The sequence below is a fragment of the Glycine soja genome, chromosome 18 (assembly GCF_004193775.1).
Source record: "Glycine soja cultivar W05 chromosome 18, ASM419377v2, whole genome shotgun sequence".
NCBI classification, from domain to species: domain Eukaryota; kingdom Viridiplantae; phylum Streptophyta; class Magnoliopsida; order Fabales; family Fabaceae; genus Glycine; species Glycine soja.
Window position 1 is genome coordinate 52553626 of NC_041019.1, and position 22439 is coordinate 52576064.

Below are 22439 nucleotides of genomic sequence, written 5' to 3' on the forward strand. Positions count from 1 at the left end.
CAAAATATACATGTCCATGTTAGAATATGTGCTTTATAGATCAAAACTTCCTCCATATTTTATTCTTCATTTTATTTGGTTTTCAATATGTGTTCCTTTTGGTTAAGTGGTTAGCTTTGACAGATTAAAGACTGTGCATGTCAGTTTAACTTAGAACCAAGTGAAGTTAAGAATATGTGCCGTGTCCACAATAGATGGCCAATAATAATACCTTCTTTGGAAACAGGTACCCTAAAACACATGCGAACCAGAAGTGGTCTTGCAAAACCACAGACAACAACTATGTATATTATCAGAATACATTCCTCATGTTCGTTTTCAAGTGGTTAAAATTCACTCAATAGAATAAAACCCATTTTTCAGGAAGAGAATATCAACACTTGTTGGTTCAAGTGGAAAAGAGTTTAATTAAGATGGTAAATCAAACTCTTCTGAATGAAACAAATATGCTAAGAGGGTCTTATCAATATCTACTTGGATAAGTTTAGTGAGAGCGAAAAAAATATTAGAAACAAAATGGTAAAAAGAGGTGCAACAGATAGATTTTTGCTGAAATCAAAGAATTTGATTCCATTTGGTTCAACGGATGGAAACAGTTTGATCCTTCTAAACTTTGGAACCAAATCTGTTCATTCCATTATTTTACAACTTTCAACTCATTCCATCAGTTGGCAACTGGGCATTACCATCGGTTTAACATGCGCATTCTATTTTCTCGTAGCATAAGAAAACACGTATCCATTTTGAACAGAGCTAGTCAAATTATATATTTGAGCTGACATGCTTACACAAATATACCCTTATTCTTTTTTTTACTGTTTTCTTTTTATATTCTCGTATATTATGCGTCTAAACATAAAATTGTGGTTTTAATTTAGACAGTTATATTTTAAAACTGACGATAGTGGCGGGTTGGAATAATTTATACCTTTTTTCCATTCATTTAAAACATAAAAACTCTAACTTTTCTATCCAGCATTTAAATGGGAAAATCGCATAAAATGTTAAGAGTTTTTGGGGAGGGGGAGGAGCTCAAGACAGAAGGTATAGATAAACTGATAAAAGCACAATTACCATTATTATAGTAAAACATCGGTTTCAACAAGCTCTCAAATAAAATAAAATAAAATAAAAAATCAGAAATAAGCACTTATTTAATTTCACATTTTTAAATGGATGTCCATTGCCCAAAAAACAAAAGTATGTCACTACATGATGATCCTAGATCCAAGTCTTGCATAACATCAACAACAGCAATCTTTAAAGCTGTTCATATTCTTAGCATTTAACAAATAAAGTTTGCTTCACATGATGTGAACATCCACTCAAGTTATGCAATTGATGAATCATGGATCATTATAGTCTTTAGTTCCAAAGTTCTTGCACCAGAGTTGAGAAGGGATGGGGCGAACAGGGTGATGTGGCCGTTGCTGAAAGATCAAAAAAGAAACTCTTAGCCAATTCATGCATTCAAGCTAAAATTACTACGAACAAAATGTTAAAAAAAAATGAGGAGAGTACATCTATGTAGCATTACTCCAGCAAGGTCACAAGGCAGCAACTTGAAAAAATAAAAAAATAAAGTTGCGCTAAGACTCATCCTCCCCTTACATTTTACGAAAATGAATAGCGGCAACTTGAAAAGTTGAACCAGATTCTTCCACTTTTAGAAAAGAAATTAAAATCAGCCATCTATTTAGGCATTTCAAACCAAACCATGGGGAAATTTATCATGTTGCAGCAAAAGCAAAATAATATTACTTTTATATGCACAGAATTCTAGAATCCAGAGAGCATAAGATCTAAATAATCGACAAAATATGCTCCATGGTAAGTAGCTACCAAGAATGAGTTATATCCTCAATAATTTTAAGTAAGTATCTGAAGTCCAAGAGGCATCGAATGAAAGAGGTGTAAAGACAAAAAACACACAGCCAACTGAATCTGAATTCCTATAAACAGAACTAGTGTTTTATATTTCATATCATATCATTATCATAATACACCTATCAATATAATATCTTATATTCAGAGTTTATATTCCCATTTATTACATAAAGCCTACAATTAATAAGTTTAGCGACAAATGTTAAATAGTTATTACTTAGCACAAAGGAATATAGCAATGTATTCCTTTAAAAAATGAAAAATAAAAGCTAGCAGTAGAATCATGAAAAGAAAAAAAAATGAAATTTGTTACACCTTTTGAAAAAAAAAAATGTAGGGGAGATGATTGTTGTCATTTTCAACAGCAAAGTGAAACACAACTGCCCATCTTCCCCAAATTTATTTTGCAGGGAACTCTTTCGGAATAATGCAATGGTTGCAGCACAACACCGATACACACAATCCCTGGCCAAACAAGGCCTCATTCGACTCCAGTTTTTCAAGCTACACTATTTGGAATTGATTTAAACTGTGTATCTTCATATACCAGACAGGAAAAAGAGTCTAACTTATCTTTTTTTTTTTTTAAAAAAAAAGAAAAGGTTAAGGTGAATACAGGATAGATGACATATGCTGAAATAAACTATGAAATAATGTCCAACTTAGCACAACCTTGTGGAAAGGAAGGAATGCAGCAATGTATTTCTTTAAAAAATTTAAAAATAAAAGCTGAAAGTAGAATCACCAACAGAAAAAAGAATTATTTGACAATTTGTTTCCTCTTTCTTTTAAAAAGAAGTGTAGGGGAGATGATTGTTGTTATTTTCAACAGCAAAGTGAAGCACAACTGCCCATCTTCCCCTAATTTGTTTTGCAGGGAACTCTTTCGGAATAGTGCAATGATTGTAGCACAACACCGATACACACAATCCCTGCACAGAACAAGGATTTATTCCACTCCATTTTTTCAACCTATACTATTTGATGTCATATTTAAGTAGCAGCAGTTTAAAATGTCCCTATTATCCCTCCTCATTTTTGTAAACAGCAAAACAGTTGGGCAAAATTGCAAATTTGGTCCCCCTAGTTTAGTCCAATTTCGATTTTAGTCTCCCTTTAAATTTATTCATGGATTTAGTCCCCCTTTTATATCAAATCACGTAATTTTGGTCCCCAAGCCCAGATTTGGACGTTGACCGTTACAAACAAATGTTGATTGACACGTGTCACGTTATGGTTGGTCCATATACTGGTCCGTATGAACATCTTGGAAGCCACCCTCTTCGACGAAACAGGAAACAAAGCAACAAAGGAAGGGTAATTCAAATTCTCCGGCACCGGCCTTCTCACCGGAAAATAGAAAGTAATCCAAAGTATAAGCTCAGCGTGCACTTGCCCTCAGGTTGGGCAAAAGTCTGTGAACTATCTGGGTCTGGAAAGAAAACGAATGGCCTTGGCCAGATAAGGGATTTGGCCAGGCAAAATTAGGGTGTAGGCCATCAAACACTGGCCAGAAAACGGATGGGTCAAAGTGCTAACAGGAAGTAGCCGTGCTATCCTCCGCAATTTTGCTCATATTCAGCGGCAATTTCACCACATATCCTCACAACACAGAAACATGGTGCAATGTGTTTCCTATAGTGCTCAGCAGCCACAGCACTGACCACTCAACCCAACCACATCATAATAGCAGCACACTATTTGCCGCTATTGATAACTACGACCCAGACATTGCAAACTTGAGGCAACATAATCGAGAATCAATTGAAGCAAACAATAACATCGGAGAAAATAGTAGACACCATTCGAAAAAAATATTGAATTCAAACAAAGCCACACCATTTATCACAGGGCTTACACCGGAAAGGAACACACAAAACTAATAAACAAAAAAGAACGCCATAAGCCTCATATAACCTTCACTTTACATATACATACAATGAATCAATCAATCATCAACATATAACCATGAACAGCGAAATCAAATCTTCTTTTCTAAATCGCATCGGTGAAAATGAAGCAGATCGGTGAGAGAGAGAGAGAGAGAGAGAGGTACCTCGAGTTCAGCGGATTTCATAGCGATGGGGATGCAGATGAGAACGACGCCGACCATGGCAATGGCGGTGTTGCGCTTCCAGTGCTTGGGACGGCAGTAAGGGCCACCGCTCATACTCCAGACCTTGTTCCTGAAATCGCCGTGTCCGTGTCCATGGCCGTGATCGCCGCCGCCGCCGCCCATTTTTTCCGATTCCGATTGGAAATTTGAAACCCTACTCAGTACTGACTCGCTCACTCTCTTTGGGATAGACGCGCACACGAGTGAGGACAGAGAAAGGGGAACCAACCACCAAGGTTTCGTTTCGTTCGAGCTGAGATCCGCTGCGAGAGTGCCTAACTGCCTTATGCTGCTCCCTCGGAATATACTTTATGGTATATCCATTAACAACCGAATTTAGGTTTGATTTTGCAATTTATAGAAATAAAAGAGTACTAAAATTAATTATTGTGTACGATCCATTGTGTTTTAAGAGATTAATTTATTATTATTTTTAATTAAAAATATTATAGAAATAGGGAAGAATCTCAATGTTACTACATATTTTGGAAGTTGTTAACTACTGTATTAATTAGGGGATTATAACTTCTTTTTTTCTCTCTCTAAATTTAACCAGATAAGATTTAGGATTTGAAAAGGTTTCACCACTAAAGTGGGGACTTCCACTTGTAAACATAAAAGAGAAAATTAAAGTTGTTATTAAGTAAAAAAATTGCTTTGTAAAAAAAAAAAAACAAATTGGTGGTTAGATGGATGGTTTCAATACAAGAAGTACTAACATATTATAATTTATTAAAAAAACATGTTATAATATTTTAGGTTGAATGATGATTTTGATTTTTTTTATCTTATTTATTTTATCAAAAACAATTTTTTATTTTTAAAAAAGTTGTCTTTGTCGTTTATCTTATTTAAAAAGTTCACCACTTTGGTAGGCAAATAAATAAATGCTTGAAACGATACTTGGCTGAAGTCAAACGATTGCTCATATGTTCAAAGTGAGACCATTGAGGGGTTGGAGAACCTCAGAGTTTGTGAAGTAATAGATCATAATGCTAAAGCTTGGCGTCAAGATATTATTGAAGATATCTTCAATGATGATGATGACAAATTAATTTGGAAATTCACCAAAGATGGAAATTACTCCATGAAATCAGCCTACTACCATACTAGAGTCCCTAATTGACAACCAAGTTAATTTAATTTGGAAACTCACCAAAGAGTTGTTTATAAGACTAAGATTGTGTTTACAAAAAAACCAAAAAGAGCCCAAGTTGTTGCTGCTGGATTGAAGTAAATCATGCACATGTTTGCAGTCAATTTGGAAGATGACATTGTTGTATCCTTTGTCAATTGTCCAAGCAATGGCAGCTAGCAATGTTGATGCTTCGACTTCTGCTATGAGAGCTGTGCCTATAAGAACTGAAGATGTAGCAGTTAGGAATTCACCTTCTGAGTTTCTAAGGACTGCACTCATACCATATAGGGTATCTTCCACTACTAAAAAAAACTTATTCTAGGTCTTCAAAACAACCACACTTTTAAACAAAGCGTTTTAGAATGTGAGACGGTGACAATTTTATAAATAAATAAAATGTAAATCACGACGGTTTTACGAAAAATTAAGCTGATTTGCACTTGAAGGCATGACCAGTGTGGGTTTTTGGTCCACCTTGAAATTGCATCAGGATGGATAGTATTTGCAACACGCCCAGTGAGGAGAGTTTTAAAACTGATGGGCTGATTTGCACTGCATAATAACTTCTTTCGCAGTCCCTAGAGACAGTGATGCAAGCTTCTCTATATTCTCCAAAAATTTCTCATTTTGCCTTCTCCATATACACCAAAGTGTAGCTACAAAATTAACCTGGTGAATTTCCCATCAAGAACGTCTTAATTCTATGCTAGTCCACAATCTTTTGATCATCCACCTGATTGTATTAACGTTCTTCTTATTAATGGCATAATATGAGCCATTTTGCAGTAAAAAAAAGTAAACATTGAAATGTTAAACTCAAATTTTGAATGTTCAATTTAGATGGATCCAACTTAAATTTGATTAATTTTACACGGTGCATGTTTAAGGAAGCTTTTTTCAGGACAAACAATCAATCATAAACTCTCAATATATATATATTTTTTAAATATATTAAAATAAACTAAATTAAACATGTGTAGTTATTATTTTTTATGAAACTAACAATAGATGTAATCAATTATAGATTAATAAAAAATGAACAAATTCTAATTTGTATCCTGGTTCAACAGAATCTTGTCTTATTCCAGAGACACAGGATAAGTGGATAAGTTATCCAGGATAACCCTTATCTTGGATAACAAAATAGAGAAAAGAAACAAAGGAACCGTTTTCACATTTGTGGTGAACAGAAAAAGGACAACATGGAGAGTATCATAAGATTTAGATTCTACACCAGAACTTCAAATTAGGACAACTACCCTTAAGTCCATTTCATTCACACACGTACCCTAAATATCTTCAAATCAGATTGTGCATCTGAGACTCAATCTTCTTCAGTAGCAAGTGATGATATAATTCACCATTCTTGGATTAGACCTATTTTCAATATTGGACTATTGGCCGAAGATAATATTGTTTCCAATAAGGATGTTGATGTAATTTTGTTGTGTGGCTGCCTTTAATCAACAAGCAAATGTTCTGAAGAAAGGCACATTCTTTTTCTGTGGCTATGATTCATCAAAATTGACTGTGTTTGGTCTCATATATGTTACTTCTGAAGACCAGCGAGATATTTTCTAGTAATTAGGAGATTAAAAATTTTCATATCTCATTTTCAAGTGATGCCGCATTGATTCTAATTTGCAATAATGGAATGAGCAAAGGATTCAAACAGAAAATCATGATTGAACCAGTCCTAAAACAATTACTAATAATTTTAGAACAACTTCCCAATTTATACTGGGGAAGATTTTGCAAGATTAATTTAGTCGAAGAAAAATTATTATATATATTTTTTTCTTGAATAAAACTTCTTTAACATCAAATTTGATGGTGCAGTAAATAGAAATAAAAAATTTAATGTGTAAAAAAAAGACCAATTTGATATTATACAAAACAATAAAAAAAATCCTTCATATATAACATTTAATTAAATTAGATGCATTAAATTGTTAATTGAGCTCCATATAGATATTCACGATGAATTGAAAGGAAAACATTAAATTAAACCCTCCATACAAAATTCTGAGACTCATCAGAAAGGGGGGAGATAAGACTTAAGAAAACAAACCTCATCCAAGTTTGAATTGTCAAAAATCAGAAGGGCACAGATATATAACATCAAATAAAAATGAACATTAATTTCCTTTGAATATTCTTCACAATGGCCTCTTTCAAAATGAGAGGGAGACAACATTATTAGTTGCTTTTGTAGGAGGGTTGTTTTTTCTCAATAAACTTTTTCAACCCTTTCTCACCCCCAGGAAAGCCCCCTGTTAGCCCCATCATTTCCTTCTCAAAACCATCTTCTGGTACCTTAACACTTCCTTCATCATCATCACCACCTTCACCTTCTTGCTCCTCTTTTTCACCACTTGGTGCTTCTTCTTCTTGTGATGATATTGATGATTGTGGAACAACAACTTGCCTTTTCAGCTCTTGCTGAAGACCCTTTTCCCCGTTGCATAGTCCTCTCCCTCCCATCATTTCCAATATGTTGAACTTTGCAGCACGTGGCATTAGAACTTCATGAGTTGGTGCTGTTTTGTGATGCACTTGTTGTTTGAGAGGGAATTGGTGAGTGAGAGGGTGATCTTGGCCTAGGAATTGAGATCGAGGAAGAGGGTTGTGCAGGCCATGAAGAGTAGGAAAAGTAGCCATTCTTAGATGTTTAATAACTAAACACGCCACAAATATATTAATGTAGAAGACTGTGACTAACCATATATATTGGATATATAAGTGATAAATCAGTCCCTATCTTTCTCTTGTAAGAAAAGAGGTTCATCATTTAATTCTAACCACAAGTTAATATCGTACGTTTATGAGATACAATAGGTGGCTGTCATTGATTTGAGCCGCACCAATAGCTTGAAAAGTACAATGTTCCTTTCGACCTCCCTCATATATACATTTATACATATAGACACACACACGACCCTTTTAATTGATTTGTAAAAATTAACTTAGTTGTTTAATATAATTAGTAACATTAAATTTTTAAGATTTATATTATTTTTTCAAAATTATTCTTAAGATTATTCAGATTTGTTAATATTTCTACTTAATTAATTTGTGTTATTTATCTTCTCCAATCTTTATAAGAGAAAAAAAAAGAGTTTATCTTAGTACTGTTGTTAAATTATAGCATTTATTATTTATTGACAACAAAAACTATAAAGTAATAAAGAATATTTTGGTCAAAATAACAATGCAGGAGACAATTTGAAGAGAATCTTAAGAAGGATAAATTGAGGAAGTGAGAGTGTGAAAAAGCTATACCCCAAAATTTGTGATAATGTTCTACGCCGGTAGTGATTATTTGTATATAACGTCCATTTGATTAAGCTGATTTGGTTATATTATATGAAGGAAAAAAAAACAATGGAGGCTTTTGTTATGGTATAGAAATATACCAATTGGGCTATATACAATTAAAATTAAAAAAAAGGACTAAAAATGGAAGAAACTAGTAAAAACAATTATGTAATCAAAATTTGAGGTTCTAAACATCTACAATCCTCAGGCAGAGTTCTATGGGGTCAGCCATAGCAGTGACACAGTAGCACTAAGATAATGAAATCATTATTCACTATCTCCATAGTGATAAATAAGGTACTATTAATTTGGAAACTCCTTTCAATTCAATTCTTGCACTGCTAAACTATGGTACCTTCAGCTGATGGAGGAAGAAGCATGCGACTTCTCAATAAGCAACTCAAGTCTCTGGTCATAATAAATACAGAGAACAAAAATAAGTCAGCTAAAGATGAATGCAAATAATAAAAAAAGTTAACTCAATTGGAGCTAGTAAATGGTCAACTAATACAGAAAATTTTCCAAAAAACCATGGTTAAGGTCTGGAGCGAGGACAAGAAGAAATTAAGAATTTGTGTTTCTATCTAGTTGAGAGAAAGAAAGTTGTAGGTTCTTCAGTAGAATCCATGCTCTATTAAGAAAAGATACAAACCTTCACTGATTTGTTGACTTCTTCAAGTTTATTAAGCAGCAATCCTCCGGTTACTCTGCGCTCAAGTGACGAAGTATGTGGTGAGCCTGCCATCTGCAGATGAGTATACAATAGAGGTTTATGAGTGAAATTAAAGCAGTGCATCTGATATTATTGCCATCTAATTGGTGGCTTGATTTTGAACAGCAACGTATCAGAATGATTTGTTATCATTCTTATGTCAAAAGGATTAAAAAAAATGATACAAAATTTCGTTTCTGTCAAAGCTAATTACTTACTATCAACAACTTTCAAATCTATCACCTAACCAAAAGTTGTACCAAATATTTATAGGATGATTAGAGAAATTAAACAAATAATTATATGAATTTATTACTGATCTCCAATATTTTGAAAATGGTTAACTATGCATTTTTCCTTTTGATAGGTGCATATGGATTGCTTTCTTTACATGTTTGGACAGATTATTTTTCCTCATGCCTACAATTGCCAAGCAAATTAAAATATCATATATTCGATCAGTTTTCATAGGCCATAGCCCATAAGCCTTTAGCATTAGAATTCCTAAATGGTATTGCTTTATCCAGAATCTCTCAAAACATGTTGTGCACCTTCAAACTTCAATTCAACCTACAAAACTCTAATAATTCAAACAGTTGCATAAAAACATTAGCATACTTCTTACAAAGTTCACTATATGGGTAAAAATCATTGTATGTTAATCCAAGGCCATAGGTCAAATTGCTACCAGCTCAAGATCGTAAAGCTAAAAGCTAAAAACACCGGCATTCATCCAATCGCTTCAGTTATTAGGGGTGACTCTTTGTCAAGATGCATGGCAGGAGGTATAGCATTACCTTCAAACTTTTTGATGGTGATCTCAAAACAACTGATCCCTCAGTTGCTCTTGGCATAAGAGCGATGTTTTCCACATCTGTGCTTGGACCAGCATGGTTCCCACTTGTACTCACATCTTGTGTGATCTTTGAAGCCTCTGTTATAATCATCTGCAAACCAATTGTAGCTTTTTAAGATGATGACATCACATACCCTTTGTTAGTACTTCGCAGTATAAATTAAAGGAAACCCTACAATATAAAATGTAAGGAATAAAATTGAACATTAAAATCTGTCTCCAAAAATATAATGAATAATACTATGAAACATATTTTGTTTCACCTTTCTCAAAAGAGAAGGATCAGAAACTCCCTGAACTTGTAGTTCATCTACAGGAGCAGCTTTTCCATGTGCAATACTTTCAACTCGAAAAGTATGGATACCATATATAGACTGCAGGCAACCTGGACAAAGAATTGAGCAAATCTAGTCAAAGAAAAAGTATAAGATATAACAAACATCATGTAGGTAGGTTTTAAGCACAAGTTGTGCTTTGTTATGCGTATTTAGTCAGTAATTTTTTTAGCCATTCAAAACCCCACTGTCTCTTTCATTCTTTTGAATGATATAAAACTCACAATTTATAAGGAAAAATTGATATGTTAGACGTCAGTCAACAGCAACAAAAAAAATATAAATCTAATCCCATTTCTTATTATTGTTAGTTTAAAATTTATACTGATTCCAGAAAAGCATTCATATCAGCCCTTTCAGTCTGACTAAAAAATATAAACCATGTGCTAGAACAATTCATAACTCTTTGCAGTAATGAGGGATGAATATATATATATATATATATATATATATATATATATATGGTCAAGTCTCAAAACAAAAGTAGAAGGTATCTGAAATTAGTTTAAACAAAACACACTAAAATAGAGTGCAAGAAAACATTCTGGTATGCCTGTCAGTACCTTGTTCGATAATAATATCAATCACCAGAGAAAGAGGTACACGCCTCTCAATTCTTGCAGTCCCCCAAAATGGTATATACGAAGGCCTTGATACCTAGACCAAGGGAGAAAGGGAATAAAAGATCACTTCCCATATCAAAACGCATATATCACAACATCATGATCATGTAGAACAACTCATATATACCTTGTAAACTACTTCGGTGCGTGTAACATATAATCTACGAGAAGACAAATCCTTTTGAAGCACATATCTCCTGATGGGCAGGTAAAGCAACATAAGAAGGCCAATTCCCCAAGCTAAAACCAGAAGTAATGATATAGCAAGCCATATGACCGTGTCATATTTAACACAATTTCTTGCATGCTCTTCAAAGGATGCTGAGTACAGTATCTGTTCCAAACAACCTTCCTGTTCGTCATCACTTAATTCAGACCCAGAGTAGGCAAGTATCTGATCCTTCAATGATCTTGACTCCGATATGTGATCTGCGTGACCAATCAACATTTCTTCAACCACAAACTAGTCAAGAAGAAAGGTACACAGATAATAACATTAGCTCCAAAAGAACTATAAAACCAATTATTCCAGTGCAACCACTGCAGACATGCCTTAATCTAACCTTTCAGAGTGAAATTACAAACCTCAAAAGGCTAGCAAATTGAGATCAAATAACATTTTCCACAGGAATTATGTTCACGTGAATTGAACTGAATTATACAACGCACAAAGCTCTAAATGCCAAAACACTCAACAGCATTTTCAAGTGCATTTATATTTATCTTTCTAAAAAAATGCAAACAACTATAGTGAGTTTGTGACTTTTCTTTACTATTCAGCTCCAAATAAAAGACCAAACAGCGATCTCTTTGGAAACCTTGAAAACAGGACAAAAGAAATGAAACAAACACCAACCTAATAAACCTTTTATCACATCATCAGGAACACAAATTCCACATGGCACCGAGTTTCCTACTTAACCAATTAACAAAACAAAAAGAAAAAAAAATCATGGATACCCATTTGCTTTTAGACCCTAAAGAGAGAGAAGTTGCCTCAGAATTTGAAGGAAACAGAACAACTTGATGAAATCTAAGACAAAGGTGAAACTTTTACCTTGAGTTTCCAGAAAAATCGTTGAAATGGTTTAATGGGTATGAGAATGGAACCTGCAAGACGGTGGTTTCAGACTTTCAGTACTCTCTAGTGGGTAGGGTTTGACGTAGAATATTCAAGTGAAGTGGCCAAAAACAGAGAAATATAGCAAACTTAAAAGGTTGTTGCTGCTGGTTTCCACGCAAGAGGGACAAAATGAATATCACTAATAATTTATGAGCATTAATTTAAAGAATTTTATATTATTAATTAATCATTAACTAATAAAAAATATATGAGAATTTATAATTATATAATAAGATTAGCATAGTTAAAAGATGTGAGAACTGATGTAAATTTTTAATATTTATCTTTTATTTCTTATGGATAAAAAATATGACAAGATTTTATTTAGATGAAAAATATGATAAGATTAATACATTTAAATTAAATTATCAAATTATGCATTATAGTTTATTGATTAAATTATTCTAATATTTTTTTAATTAATTTGAACATAATTTTGTTAATCATTTTTTTCAATTATATATTATATATTATTATGTATGATAAATTTATTAATTTTTAAGAGATATTTAGAATAATTTATAATTGATTAACAATATAAAAATATTTATACAAAATATTTATACTACCCGTACATGGAAATTAAACCCATCAAATATTATGTTTTTCATTTTACTTTTTGATTTTTTATCTAACAAAACTTATATGTTTAACATAAAGAAGTTTAATTATACTTTTTTCTCCAAGTTTTTCAATTTAGCATATTTGGTCGCTATATTTTTAAAATTTTGTTAGAAAGATCCCCACTATTCCAATTTTACAAATGTGGACTAACTGTTAATTTTTCATCAAATACATATCTGTAATTATAATTTACAATCTATAATATGTAATAATTTAAACAAAGCTACATAATCTATCAAGAGTAATTTATTTATTGTTCAATTAACAGTGATTTCCCTTTAATGACCTTTTTATTATTAAATCTATTTACGCCCTTTTTCCAAAGAACAAATGCAAGAACCAAGCATAGTACATTTTAGACTGAACTTTTGCCTCTGTTTTGTTTGGGTATATCTATCATTTCACAACATTTGTATAGCAAGAAAATATATTATTGATCTATAATTTTGCAATTTTTCTTTCTTATCTACGACTTCTTCTTTATCCCATTTTTAATCAAACTATATTTTAGAATGATTGTAAGGACTTGTCTTTGTCCTGCAGAAAAAAAAAATTGTGTTAGAGTCCACTTATTGTCTTTGTTTACTTAATTTTTTTTAGTACATAAACATTTCAAACATGTATAAATAAAATAAATGTTTATTACATATATTAGATTTTTTATATTCTGATAAAAAATGTTATCTTCATTCTAATATTTATAGGGCCCATTGTTAGGCAAATTGTTTACCCTCAAGCATATGCCATATTCTCAAGGATTGGAAATTGCAAAATTGAAATGAAATATAGTTGAGACATGGATATATATTCTTAGGAGGATGCTGATAAAAAAAAATTTCACAATGATATAAGCAACAAGAACTAAACTCTCAACTTTTATTTCTTAAGTTTCTCAAAATTGGTACAATTTTCCTTTTCATTTTACATAAAAGAATCTGACTTCCAACTTGTCTTGATCCATAATGCTAAAATGTCAATAAATTTGTTTCACTATTACGATTGAAGAATATTTATATGCACTTGACGAAAAAGCAATCTTATTGTCTTAAATCTAGAGGGTTATTATATAGATTTAAGACTAACATAAGTTTATATTATATAATCATTTTTAAACAAGTGTAAGATATAGATGTATTTTTAACATGTTTACTCTCCTCTAACTTAATTCATTTATTGAGTGTGTTTTTATTTAGCATATAAAAGTATGAATTTAGCCTTTTTTTTTTTAATTTACTATAATAATTCTAATATGAATTTATTTTTTCTCTTGCTTACTATCTCATGACTTAACTAATTTATTGACTTAGACTACAATTTATCTCGTCAATAATTTTTTTTACATCCCTGTCGGTTGTATATAATTTTCTTAACTAATTATAACATAATTAGATTAGATTATTATATAATACAGTTATATAATTCTTGATTAACATATTTAAACATGCATTAGGGAAATTGACTATTTATCTTATGTTTATAAAAAATTAAAATTTATTTTATCTTATATGCTTTACATATTTAATTAAAAAAATCATATCAATTAGTCAATAATCCGTCCGTGCATGTCACGGGTCATCAAACTAGTTCTATAGAATTGATAAATCAATGATATGGTTGTTTGATTTTTCTTTCCTCTTGGCTGTGATTTTTCGTTCACCACCACGACACTGTTTACTCAGAATAGAGATTATATTCTATTTCTCTCTCCTTAATTCCCTTCGTTTCTCTCTCTTCGCCATTCATTTTCCTCCAACTTGTTGGTCTCTCTGTCTCTCTCTCTCTAGGATCCCTTCCTTACCATTCTTTACTTCTCCCCTTTTACTTGACCCCTTCAAGGTACATTTTATATCCACAATTTCACCCTTTTATTTTCTTATTTTATTTGCTATCGTTTTTGTTAACATTTATATGTAAAGTTTCTATTTTGGGGTGTTCAAGATTCGAAAAACAGAAAGGAACTAAAAGGGTATGTGAGATTCAATAGGGTGGATTATAGTTTTGGAAACTGAACTGGTTTTGCTGGTTTCTGAAGTATGCTTTTGTTGGGGGCTTACTAATCAATCATGATCACTAATCAGTCCTTAAGAAAAACATAAGCTTGATGCTGGTTTCTGATGAATGGTATGGATTGTGGTTTTTCTTGTTCTTTCTGGCTTCCTGTTTGATGTGTTCCCTCTAATTTGTTCTAAGATGGATGAAATGGAATTGTTTCAAAGAAAAATTGGAAATTGGGATGGGACACGATCCTTTTTTAATATCAAAATAGGAGAACCTTTTGATATCAAATGCATGGTGGTTGATGGTTATTATGGATTATGGAATGTGTAATCAATGGTGACTATGAAAAAAGCTGCATAGTCCTGGCTGCACCAACCTTTTTCTTAAATCCTATTTTCGATTTTAGCAATTTTTCTAAATACCTTTTTATCTCTGGAAGGAGGCAGGGATGAATTTTCATTGACATTATCACTTTATTTTTCAAGCTGTTTTGTCTTTAATAGGTGGTGCCAATGTGCCTGACATGTACTTTTCGAGGCCTTTCAGTTGCTTTTAAACTTGTAAATATTATAATATGCACTAATGTGTATTGTTATACATTTGTTTCGGCTCATGTTTGGTTCATTTTTCTCTCGTATATGTGTCATTGTGTATAAATGTCGGCTAATATTTGTTTTATTTTTTTTGCAGTTGAAGTGATCATTTAGTTATCCTCTAAAGCAGTATTTTGCTGGTGATTTTCATCTGCAATGGAGTTCTGAATCTATGATGATGAGATTTCTCATTTGAACCCCCAGAGATGGACAAGAAAGAGCATATTGCAATTTTTACTACTGCTAGCCTTCCATGGTTGACAGGAACCGCTGTGAACCCTTTGTTTCGTGCCGCGTATCTCGCCAAAAGTGGGGAAAGAGATGTCACTTTGGTGATCCCTTGGTTATCTCTGAAAGATCAAAGACTAGTATATCCCAACAACATTACATTTGCTTCACCCTCAGAGCATGAGAAGTATATCTGCCAGTGGCTAGAGGAGAGAGTTGGATTTACATCTGGTTTCAGCATACAGTTTTATCCAGGAAAGGTGATAATTTTTTGTGTTTTAACATTTTCCATTGACTGGAAAAATTGGAAGCTTTCCCACCAAAACACAGAAATATGCACATTTCCAAATGAAGACTACCAGAGTATATAGGACTGTTTGCTGTAACTGTAAAATGTCTGTTGCTGTTAAATGTTCTGTTAGCTGTAGCCACCATGTGATCTGTTGGCTGTTGTTGGTTACTGTCTGTCTTTTCTTGGTAACTGCATCGGTTAGATGCATTTGATCGAGGTCCTTTACATAGCTTGCTCTCTGCATCAGAGCATACACTTTATGTAAATCTCTCATTAATAAATAGTTGAGTCTCAGATTCTGTCTGATATTTTCTCTCTGTTGCTTATGTTATCTCTCATTTTCTCAACTCACTGTTTTTGTGTAATAAAGGCCATAGTCTAAGTTTGGCCATAATGAAAAAAAATGTTGTTTTAGTAATTGAGGTCTTCAATGTGAACTTGCAATCTCTCATTACTAAATAGTTTTGAGTCTCAGATTCTGTCTAATATGCTTTTTTGTAAGTTATTTGGTCATAGATTTGAGCATCTGTCAGCTTTTACTCTTAAGAATCCTCTGATTTCTGTTTTATGCAAACCTTATTGTTATGTAAGTTGTGCTAATTTATTGTATACTCATACTGCAGTTTTCTAGAGATAAAAGGAGCATTCTTGCTGTTGGGGATATTTCAGAGATTATCCCTGACAAAGTTGCAGATATTGCTGTTCTAGAGGAGCCCGAGCACTTGACGTGGTATCACCATGGGAAAAGATGGAAGACTAAATTCAGACTAGTTATAGGGATAATTCATACGAATTATTTGGAGTATGTGAAGAGAGAGAAGAATGGAGTCATGCAAGCATTTTTGCTGAAATATTTAAACAACTGGGTTGTTAGTATATATTGTCACAAGGCAAGTTATTATATCATCATGGAAAATAGTATTTATGTATTCAATATTCAAATTAATATTACATTGTTCCACCTAATATATGTGTGTTTGTGTTTGTTTGAATGCAATTTGAAAGAATGTAAATATCTGTAATTTTCCATCTTTGCATGAGCTTGAGGGACTGAACAATTTGCAATGTATGCATTTGGTTGGAGTGAAACATGTATTTTTAGGGAGGTTTATTTTGTTCATAAACCGATTTGAGATAAGCTTTAGGTGATTGACTTCTATTTGGTGCAAGTAATGTGGTCTTTTTTAAAGCGGTTTACCTAACAGATGCAGAGGGATCGGATAGCTTCTTTTGTTGTTGCCTTCTTTTTTTTTGTTGCTTTATATTTCTTTCTTCTTAAGGATCCCTTATCTTTGTCTTAAAATTTCTTCTTTGACACAAGACAAGAAATGCAGACAACATATTGACTTGAATTGTTAAATATTCATGGTATCCTAATTTGGCTGACATACAATGTTTTTATTAATTACTTTAATTCTGAATGAGTAGTTCCAGGTCTTTTTATTATGTGTGTGCTCTGGTTAGGTAAAGATAATGTGGTGATAATGTTTCTTAGTGTATTCATTTGTGTGGATGAAAATCTAAGATAATATGAAGCTGTCCTCTAGGGAGCAACTTTACATGCTCAACTTAGGTAAGTGAATATCATCCTAGTGAGAAATGAGAATGAGACTTCACTAGGATGATTAGTCTGTGAAAATAATATTAATGGTTATCACAATCTTGCAAGCATTGCATGCTTACTCTTTTGAAATTGATTAGCTGAATATTTACAGGTAATTAGATTATCTGCCGCCACCCAGGATTACACTGGCTCCATTATCTGTAATGTTCATGGAGTTAATCCGAAATTCCTTGAGATTGGCAAGAAAAAGAGGGAACAACAACAGAAGGGAGAACATGCCTTTACCAAAGGTGCCTACTTTATTGGGAAGATGATATGGAGCAAAGGCTACAAGGAACTGCTCCAACTTCTTAAAGATCATGAAAAGGAATTATCTGCTCTTGAGGTTGATTTATTTGGCAGTGGAGAGGACTCAGATGAAGTTCAAAAAGCTGCAGAAAAGTTGGAACTAGCAGTTAGAGTCCACCCAGCTCGTGATCATGCTGATGCTCTATTTCATGAGTAAGTTCCCTACTGATATGCTCACATCATGTTTTATTTCATTTCAGTTATAATTGTTAAAATGTACCAATGGTGCATAATTTGGAAAGGAAATAAAAAGAAAAAGGGAATCTGCATTGTAATATTCAATTGGATGTTAATGGACCAAATATTGACTATAAGATTTAAGCCAATAAATCACTTATTACTTTAGTGTAATTTTTCTGATCTATATGAGGCTCCTCCATACCCTTTAGTTTTTTTATACAATACTAGTATTTTGATGATAATCCCCTTAGGTAAACGGAAATATGTTAAGTTATAACATTTTTTGGTGACTGTTAAGTTATAACATGAAATATTACATATTGTGAATATTAATTTGCAAGTTTAAAAACCATTCCGGTATTTGTTAGAAACTGCCAATTTTTGCATGTCTTGTCCTACTTGCTATTTGTTCACTTAGATGTCAGTTTGTCACTTTGTCAGCTGTGTAATTATTAAGATTCACCTAGTTTGAGTATTGCATGGCTGTAACTGTAGCAGATAATGGCTTAGCATATTGACATTATGCCACCATACCAGCACTCATGATTAAGGAAATCAGCTTTCTTCATCTTTCACCATTCTTTTCTTCAAATATTTTTATATAGTCTTTTTAGTTATCCTATTATCTGAATTGCAATTCCTATTTGACAACGTACTGATGGGAACATGCGTATGCTAACACTTCATTTCCTGCTTTCCAGTTACAAATTGTTTCTTAATCCAAGCACAACAGATGTGGTCTGCACAACAACTGCAGAAGCTTTAGCAATGGGCAAAATTGTTGTTTGTGCCAACCATCCCTCAAATGACTTTTTCAAGCAGTTCCCAAACTGTTGGACGTACGATGACGATGACGGATTTGTTAAACTCATACTCAAGGCACTGGCTGAACAACCTGCCCAGCCTACTGATGCTCAGAGACATGACCTATCTTGGGAGGCCGCCACAAAACGGTTTCTTAAGGCCGCTGACTTAGACAAGCCGTTAGAGAGAAAATTGTCAAGAACAACTTCAAACTTTCTGGCTGCCTCCTTAAATTTGCAAGAGAAAGTACATGAAGCATCAGCATATGTGCATCATGTAGCTTCTGGGTTTGAAGTATCAAGAAGAATCTTTGGTGCCATTCCTGATAGCTTGCAGCCAGATGAAGAGCTACGCAAGGAGCTTGGGTTGACTGATGCTTCCACGAAATAAGGTTAAAGAAAAATGATGTTGGAATGCTGTGATGTTAATTAAAATTTGTAGAGATTCTATCTTCTATACATATATAACTAATTAGTTACCCTTGCATTTGAACGGTTGTGCTTGTCTTTACCCATGTTTACCTTTTATTGTTGCTATCTTCAACATGTACATCATAGTGATTAAAACAATTCATTAACTACTACACTATGCTTATTGCTACCTCCCGTTAATCCCCAACTTCAATTCTTCCATTCCAGGACTAACATTCAATTGGTTTTGATTATACTGGGGAGGTTTTTAACATAATTGTTCACTACTTCAATTTGATTGCAAAATTTAGAAGATTCATGATTAAAATAACATGGATTTCAAATAAATAAACAAATAGCATCTTCCTTCAACATTTCAAGCAATAGTTTATTACAAGTCATATTTCAACCACATCTAACACATTTCCCAAAAAAACAGTTTGATAATTTAACTCAAGTCCATAGACTTGTACTTGACAATATAAAGACATGCTTAGAAAGCTCCATTCAAATTGGGTAAAGAAAAAAATTAGTAATTGGTAACTAATGTAAAGATACTTGTAGAGATTCTCCTCGTTAAAATACAATACGATTTTACAAGCAGGAAACATATAGGGCTTTGGTCGTTGCACATTAGTGACTGAAACCAAAGTTAGTCGTATCCAAAACCAAAAATAAAACAAATCCAACGGTGGTCAAAGCAAGCAGCCATTAGGAGTGTCTAAGGGTAGGAATCATATACGAACTAGGTCATGAGTGTTAATTTTTAAACCCGTTGACCTGTGAATCCAACCCATTATTAATTAAAAAATCAAATATTATTATTAGTGATTAGAGATAGTAGTTTTATGAAATTCTTTAAGTATGTTAAAAAAGATTTAGATGATAGGAAGAAAGTTCATACTGCACATGATATTGCAAATTTATTGAATGGTATGCTAGATGTAAGTTCTAAGATTATCCTATGTTGGTTTTTTAGGATTGGAACGTAATAGGAATTGGACCCAGACCTTGAATTATGTATTATCATTTGCTTCTATTTTACTTTTTTTTTTTTAATTTTGTAAATTATTTTGAATTTTAAAAAACAAGACAAGAAGACACAAACGACCCAATCCAACATATAAAATTTTGATTGGATTAGTTTATAAATTTGATCAAATCTAATCGAAAATAACATTAGCTGCCATAGTGTTTGGTAAAATAAAAAGAGATCTAGTACTCCGCAGACCACAAAAGAGACATGCACTTTTGGTCCCACCAACAACAATTAAGAAGACACATTGCATTGCATTCGTACACGTGGCCATAGTACGATTAAACCCAGAGATGCATGGGATCAAGTTGATCGTGAAGTGAGAGTTGTTGATTTTTGAACGCATATTGGATCATTGGCAAACACACCAAATCATATAACAATATTTCAATGAGTAAGAGTATTGTTTTCAAAAGGGACTTGCACAATAGTTGTCAGTTTTCATAAATTTCTACAAACTAAGCTTAATGAATAGAACGATAGGTAAATAAGCATGACATTGTGTGACAATAAAAGAAAAAAAAGATAAAAACTATAAATTTTGCAAATATTTTTGGATTTCTAAAATAAGAATAAGCTTAGATAAAATGAAATTCAAATAACAAAACTATAAATCTTTAAATACCATCCAAAAAGTACAACACTTTAGTGAAATATGGCTTAAGCTAACAAATTCTGAAGCTAAACATTCAATGCCATTTTCTCTTAAGCCAAAAAATTCCGACTCAAGCAAATTCTTCTTTCTGTATGTTCCTAAAAAGACAATTTCATTTAAGCCAAAATTTCTGGCGTAATTGAAATTTGCTTCAAATTTCTTTCTTCAAGCTTTAACACTCCTTGCTCCAACTTGCCTTTCAATCTAATCTTCATTCCTTAAAAAAGATCCATCAATAATTAAGTGTAACCTATCAAAATGATCAACTAGAATGAAAAACTAGATATTTACGAAATTATAACCAAATGAGCCAAAAATAACGGAGAAAATAAGTTTATTGCCTAAAAATTGCATCTCACAACTCAGTATTTATGACAATTATCTACGTGTCACATCACGTGAATAAAGGGCTCAAATTTTGGACACCAAAATTTCACTCATTCGTTGCCTTTTTTGTACACTAACAGAAATAGGTCTAGTTCGGTGGGATGAGTGTTTGGCTAGTAGGCAGAAACCCAACGCAAAACTTCTTTGTTCGGTTTGATTTTTTGTACTTGAATGCATTTATTAATTTAAATTTAATAAACTAGCATGTTAAATAAGAAAAAAAAGATTACATATGTAAAATAATTTTATACCGTTATTTAATAATAATTCACCATATATAATAAGTTAATTAATAAATTTTTGCTTAATTATTTTAAAAATTATATCAATGATAATTTATGATTGTATGATAATATATAATAATTTTATATTTTAGTAAATAACCACTAAATTGTTGAATAAATGTGAATATTTTTCCTTTAATCTGATCATAATCCACAAAAACCTACCAAAAGTTAAAAAGAAGAGCTTTATTGGGTTTGTGTACTATCATTTTAGAGACCTGAATTAAATAAATGTATTATAAATAAAATAATTATAAATATACATTTTTAAAAATATAAATTATATTTATATTTATGATAAACCGTGTAAATAAAAAACACGTTGGATTTTAGAGTATAATATTTTTAGTTCTTAATTGTTGTTGTCTATTATCGATAGATGGTTTATATATGTAGTATTTTTAAAATATTATAAATATATGAGAGATATAAAAATTAATTATCTTACGTACGGTAATAACAATATAAAGTGAGAGTTTTTAGTTATAATAAAAAATACATAAATGCATGACATTCAAATTACACGAAATATAAATTGCTTTTCCTCGATTCATGGGAACATAATCTCATAAAAATAGAAAAAAAAGGAAATCGATAAAATATAGTATTATATAGTTATCAATGCATTAAGGAGATTTAATTTAAATAATCAAATAAAATGTGGGAGTTGTTGTAAATCTTTTTAATATATCTATAAAAAAAAATATAGTCATTAATGTAGTCGAAACGGAAAGAAAGTGTAGTAAATAGGTAAGACTTATTATTCAAGGTGGTCAGCCAATTCAATTACATAAAGTCATAAATAACCGATCGAAATGAATTGAATATAGTGACGCATTTATTACACATTTATTATGAATATTAAATATATGAATTATTTATTATATTGATATTAAATATTTATTATATTTATTGAATATAAGTATAA

At 32.1% G+C, this 22439-nt stretch overlaps 4 protein-coding genes and 2 non-coding genes across 7 annotated transcripts; 1 reads left to right on the forward strand and 5 right to left on the reverse strand.

Annotated features, from left to right (window-relative positions):
• Window positions 1-1053: 1053 nt before the first annotated feature.
• LOC114394778 lies at window positions 1054-4267 on the reverse strand. The gene is made up of 2 exons (XM_028356451.1): window positions 3944-4267; window positions 1054-1430 (listed from the first exon to the last, which is right to left on the reverse strand). The coding sequence occupies exons 1-2, from the start codon at window positions 4124-4126 to the stop codon at window positions 1347-1349; spliced, it is 267 nt and encodes an 88-aa protein (XP_028212252.1). The 5' UTR covers window positions 4127-4267; the 3' UTR covers window positions 1054-1346.
• Window positions 2217-2359, reverse strand: LOC114397818. Its single transcript, XR_003663439.1, has one exon. It is a non-coding gene; the product is annotated as a small nucleolar RNA snoR135 (small nucleolar RNA).
• On the reverse strand, window positions 2684-2826 carry LOC114397817. The gene has a single exon (XR_003663438.1). It is a non-coding gene; the product is annotated as a small nucleolar RNA snoR135 (small nucleolar RNA).
• A 2855-nt stretch (window positions 4268-7122) lies between the features above and the next one.
• LOC114397676 (NAD(P)H-quinone oxidoreductase subunit S, chloroplastic-like) lies at window positions 7123-7859 on the reverse strand. Its single transcript, XM_028359848.1, has one exon. It carries the CDS (start codon window positions 7800-7802, stop codon window positions 7341-7343), a length of 462 nt encoding a protein of 153 aa, XP_028215649.1. The 5' UTR covers window positions 7803-7859; the 3' UTR covers window positions 7123-7340.
• A 682-nt stretch (window positions 7860-8541) lies between these two features.
• On the reverse strand, window positions 8542-12200 carry LOC114397675. Its single transcript, XM_028359847.1, has 7 exons — window positions 12043-12200; window positions 11113-11448; window positions 10926-11019; window positions 10291-10412; window positions 9969-10118; window positions 9112-9204; window positions 8542-8867 (listed from the first exon to the last, which is right to left on the reverse strand). Exons 2-7 carry the CDS (start codon window positions 11431-11433, stop codon window positions 8817-8819), a joined length of 831 nt encoding a protein of 276 aa, XP_028215648.1. The 5' UTR covers window positions 11434-11448; window positions 12043-12200; the 3' UTR covers window positions 8542-8816.
• A 2169-nt stretch (window positions 12201-14369) lies between these two features.
• Window positions 14370-19350, forward strand: LOC114396692 (digalactosyldiacylglycerol synthase 2, chloroplastic). 2 transcript variants are annotated; one of them, XM_028358793.1, is made up of 5 exons: window positions 14370-14568; window positions 15421-15811; window positions 16467-16733; window positions 17559-17908; window positions 18637-19350. In XM_028358793.1, the coding sequence occupies exons 2-5, from the start codon at window positions 15530-15532 to the stop codon at window positions 19127-19129; spliced, it is 1392 nt and encodes a 463-aa protein (XP_028214594.1). In that variant the 5' UTR covers window positions 14370-14568; window positions 15421-15529; the 3' UTR covers window positions 19130-19350. The 2 variants fall into 2 exon arrangements, with proteins under 2 accessions (XP_028214594.1, XP_028214595.1); XM_028358794.1 differs by lacking the exon at window positions 14370-14568 and adding an exon at window positions 14697-14853.
• Window positions 19351-22439: the final 3089 nt, after the last annotated feature.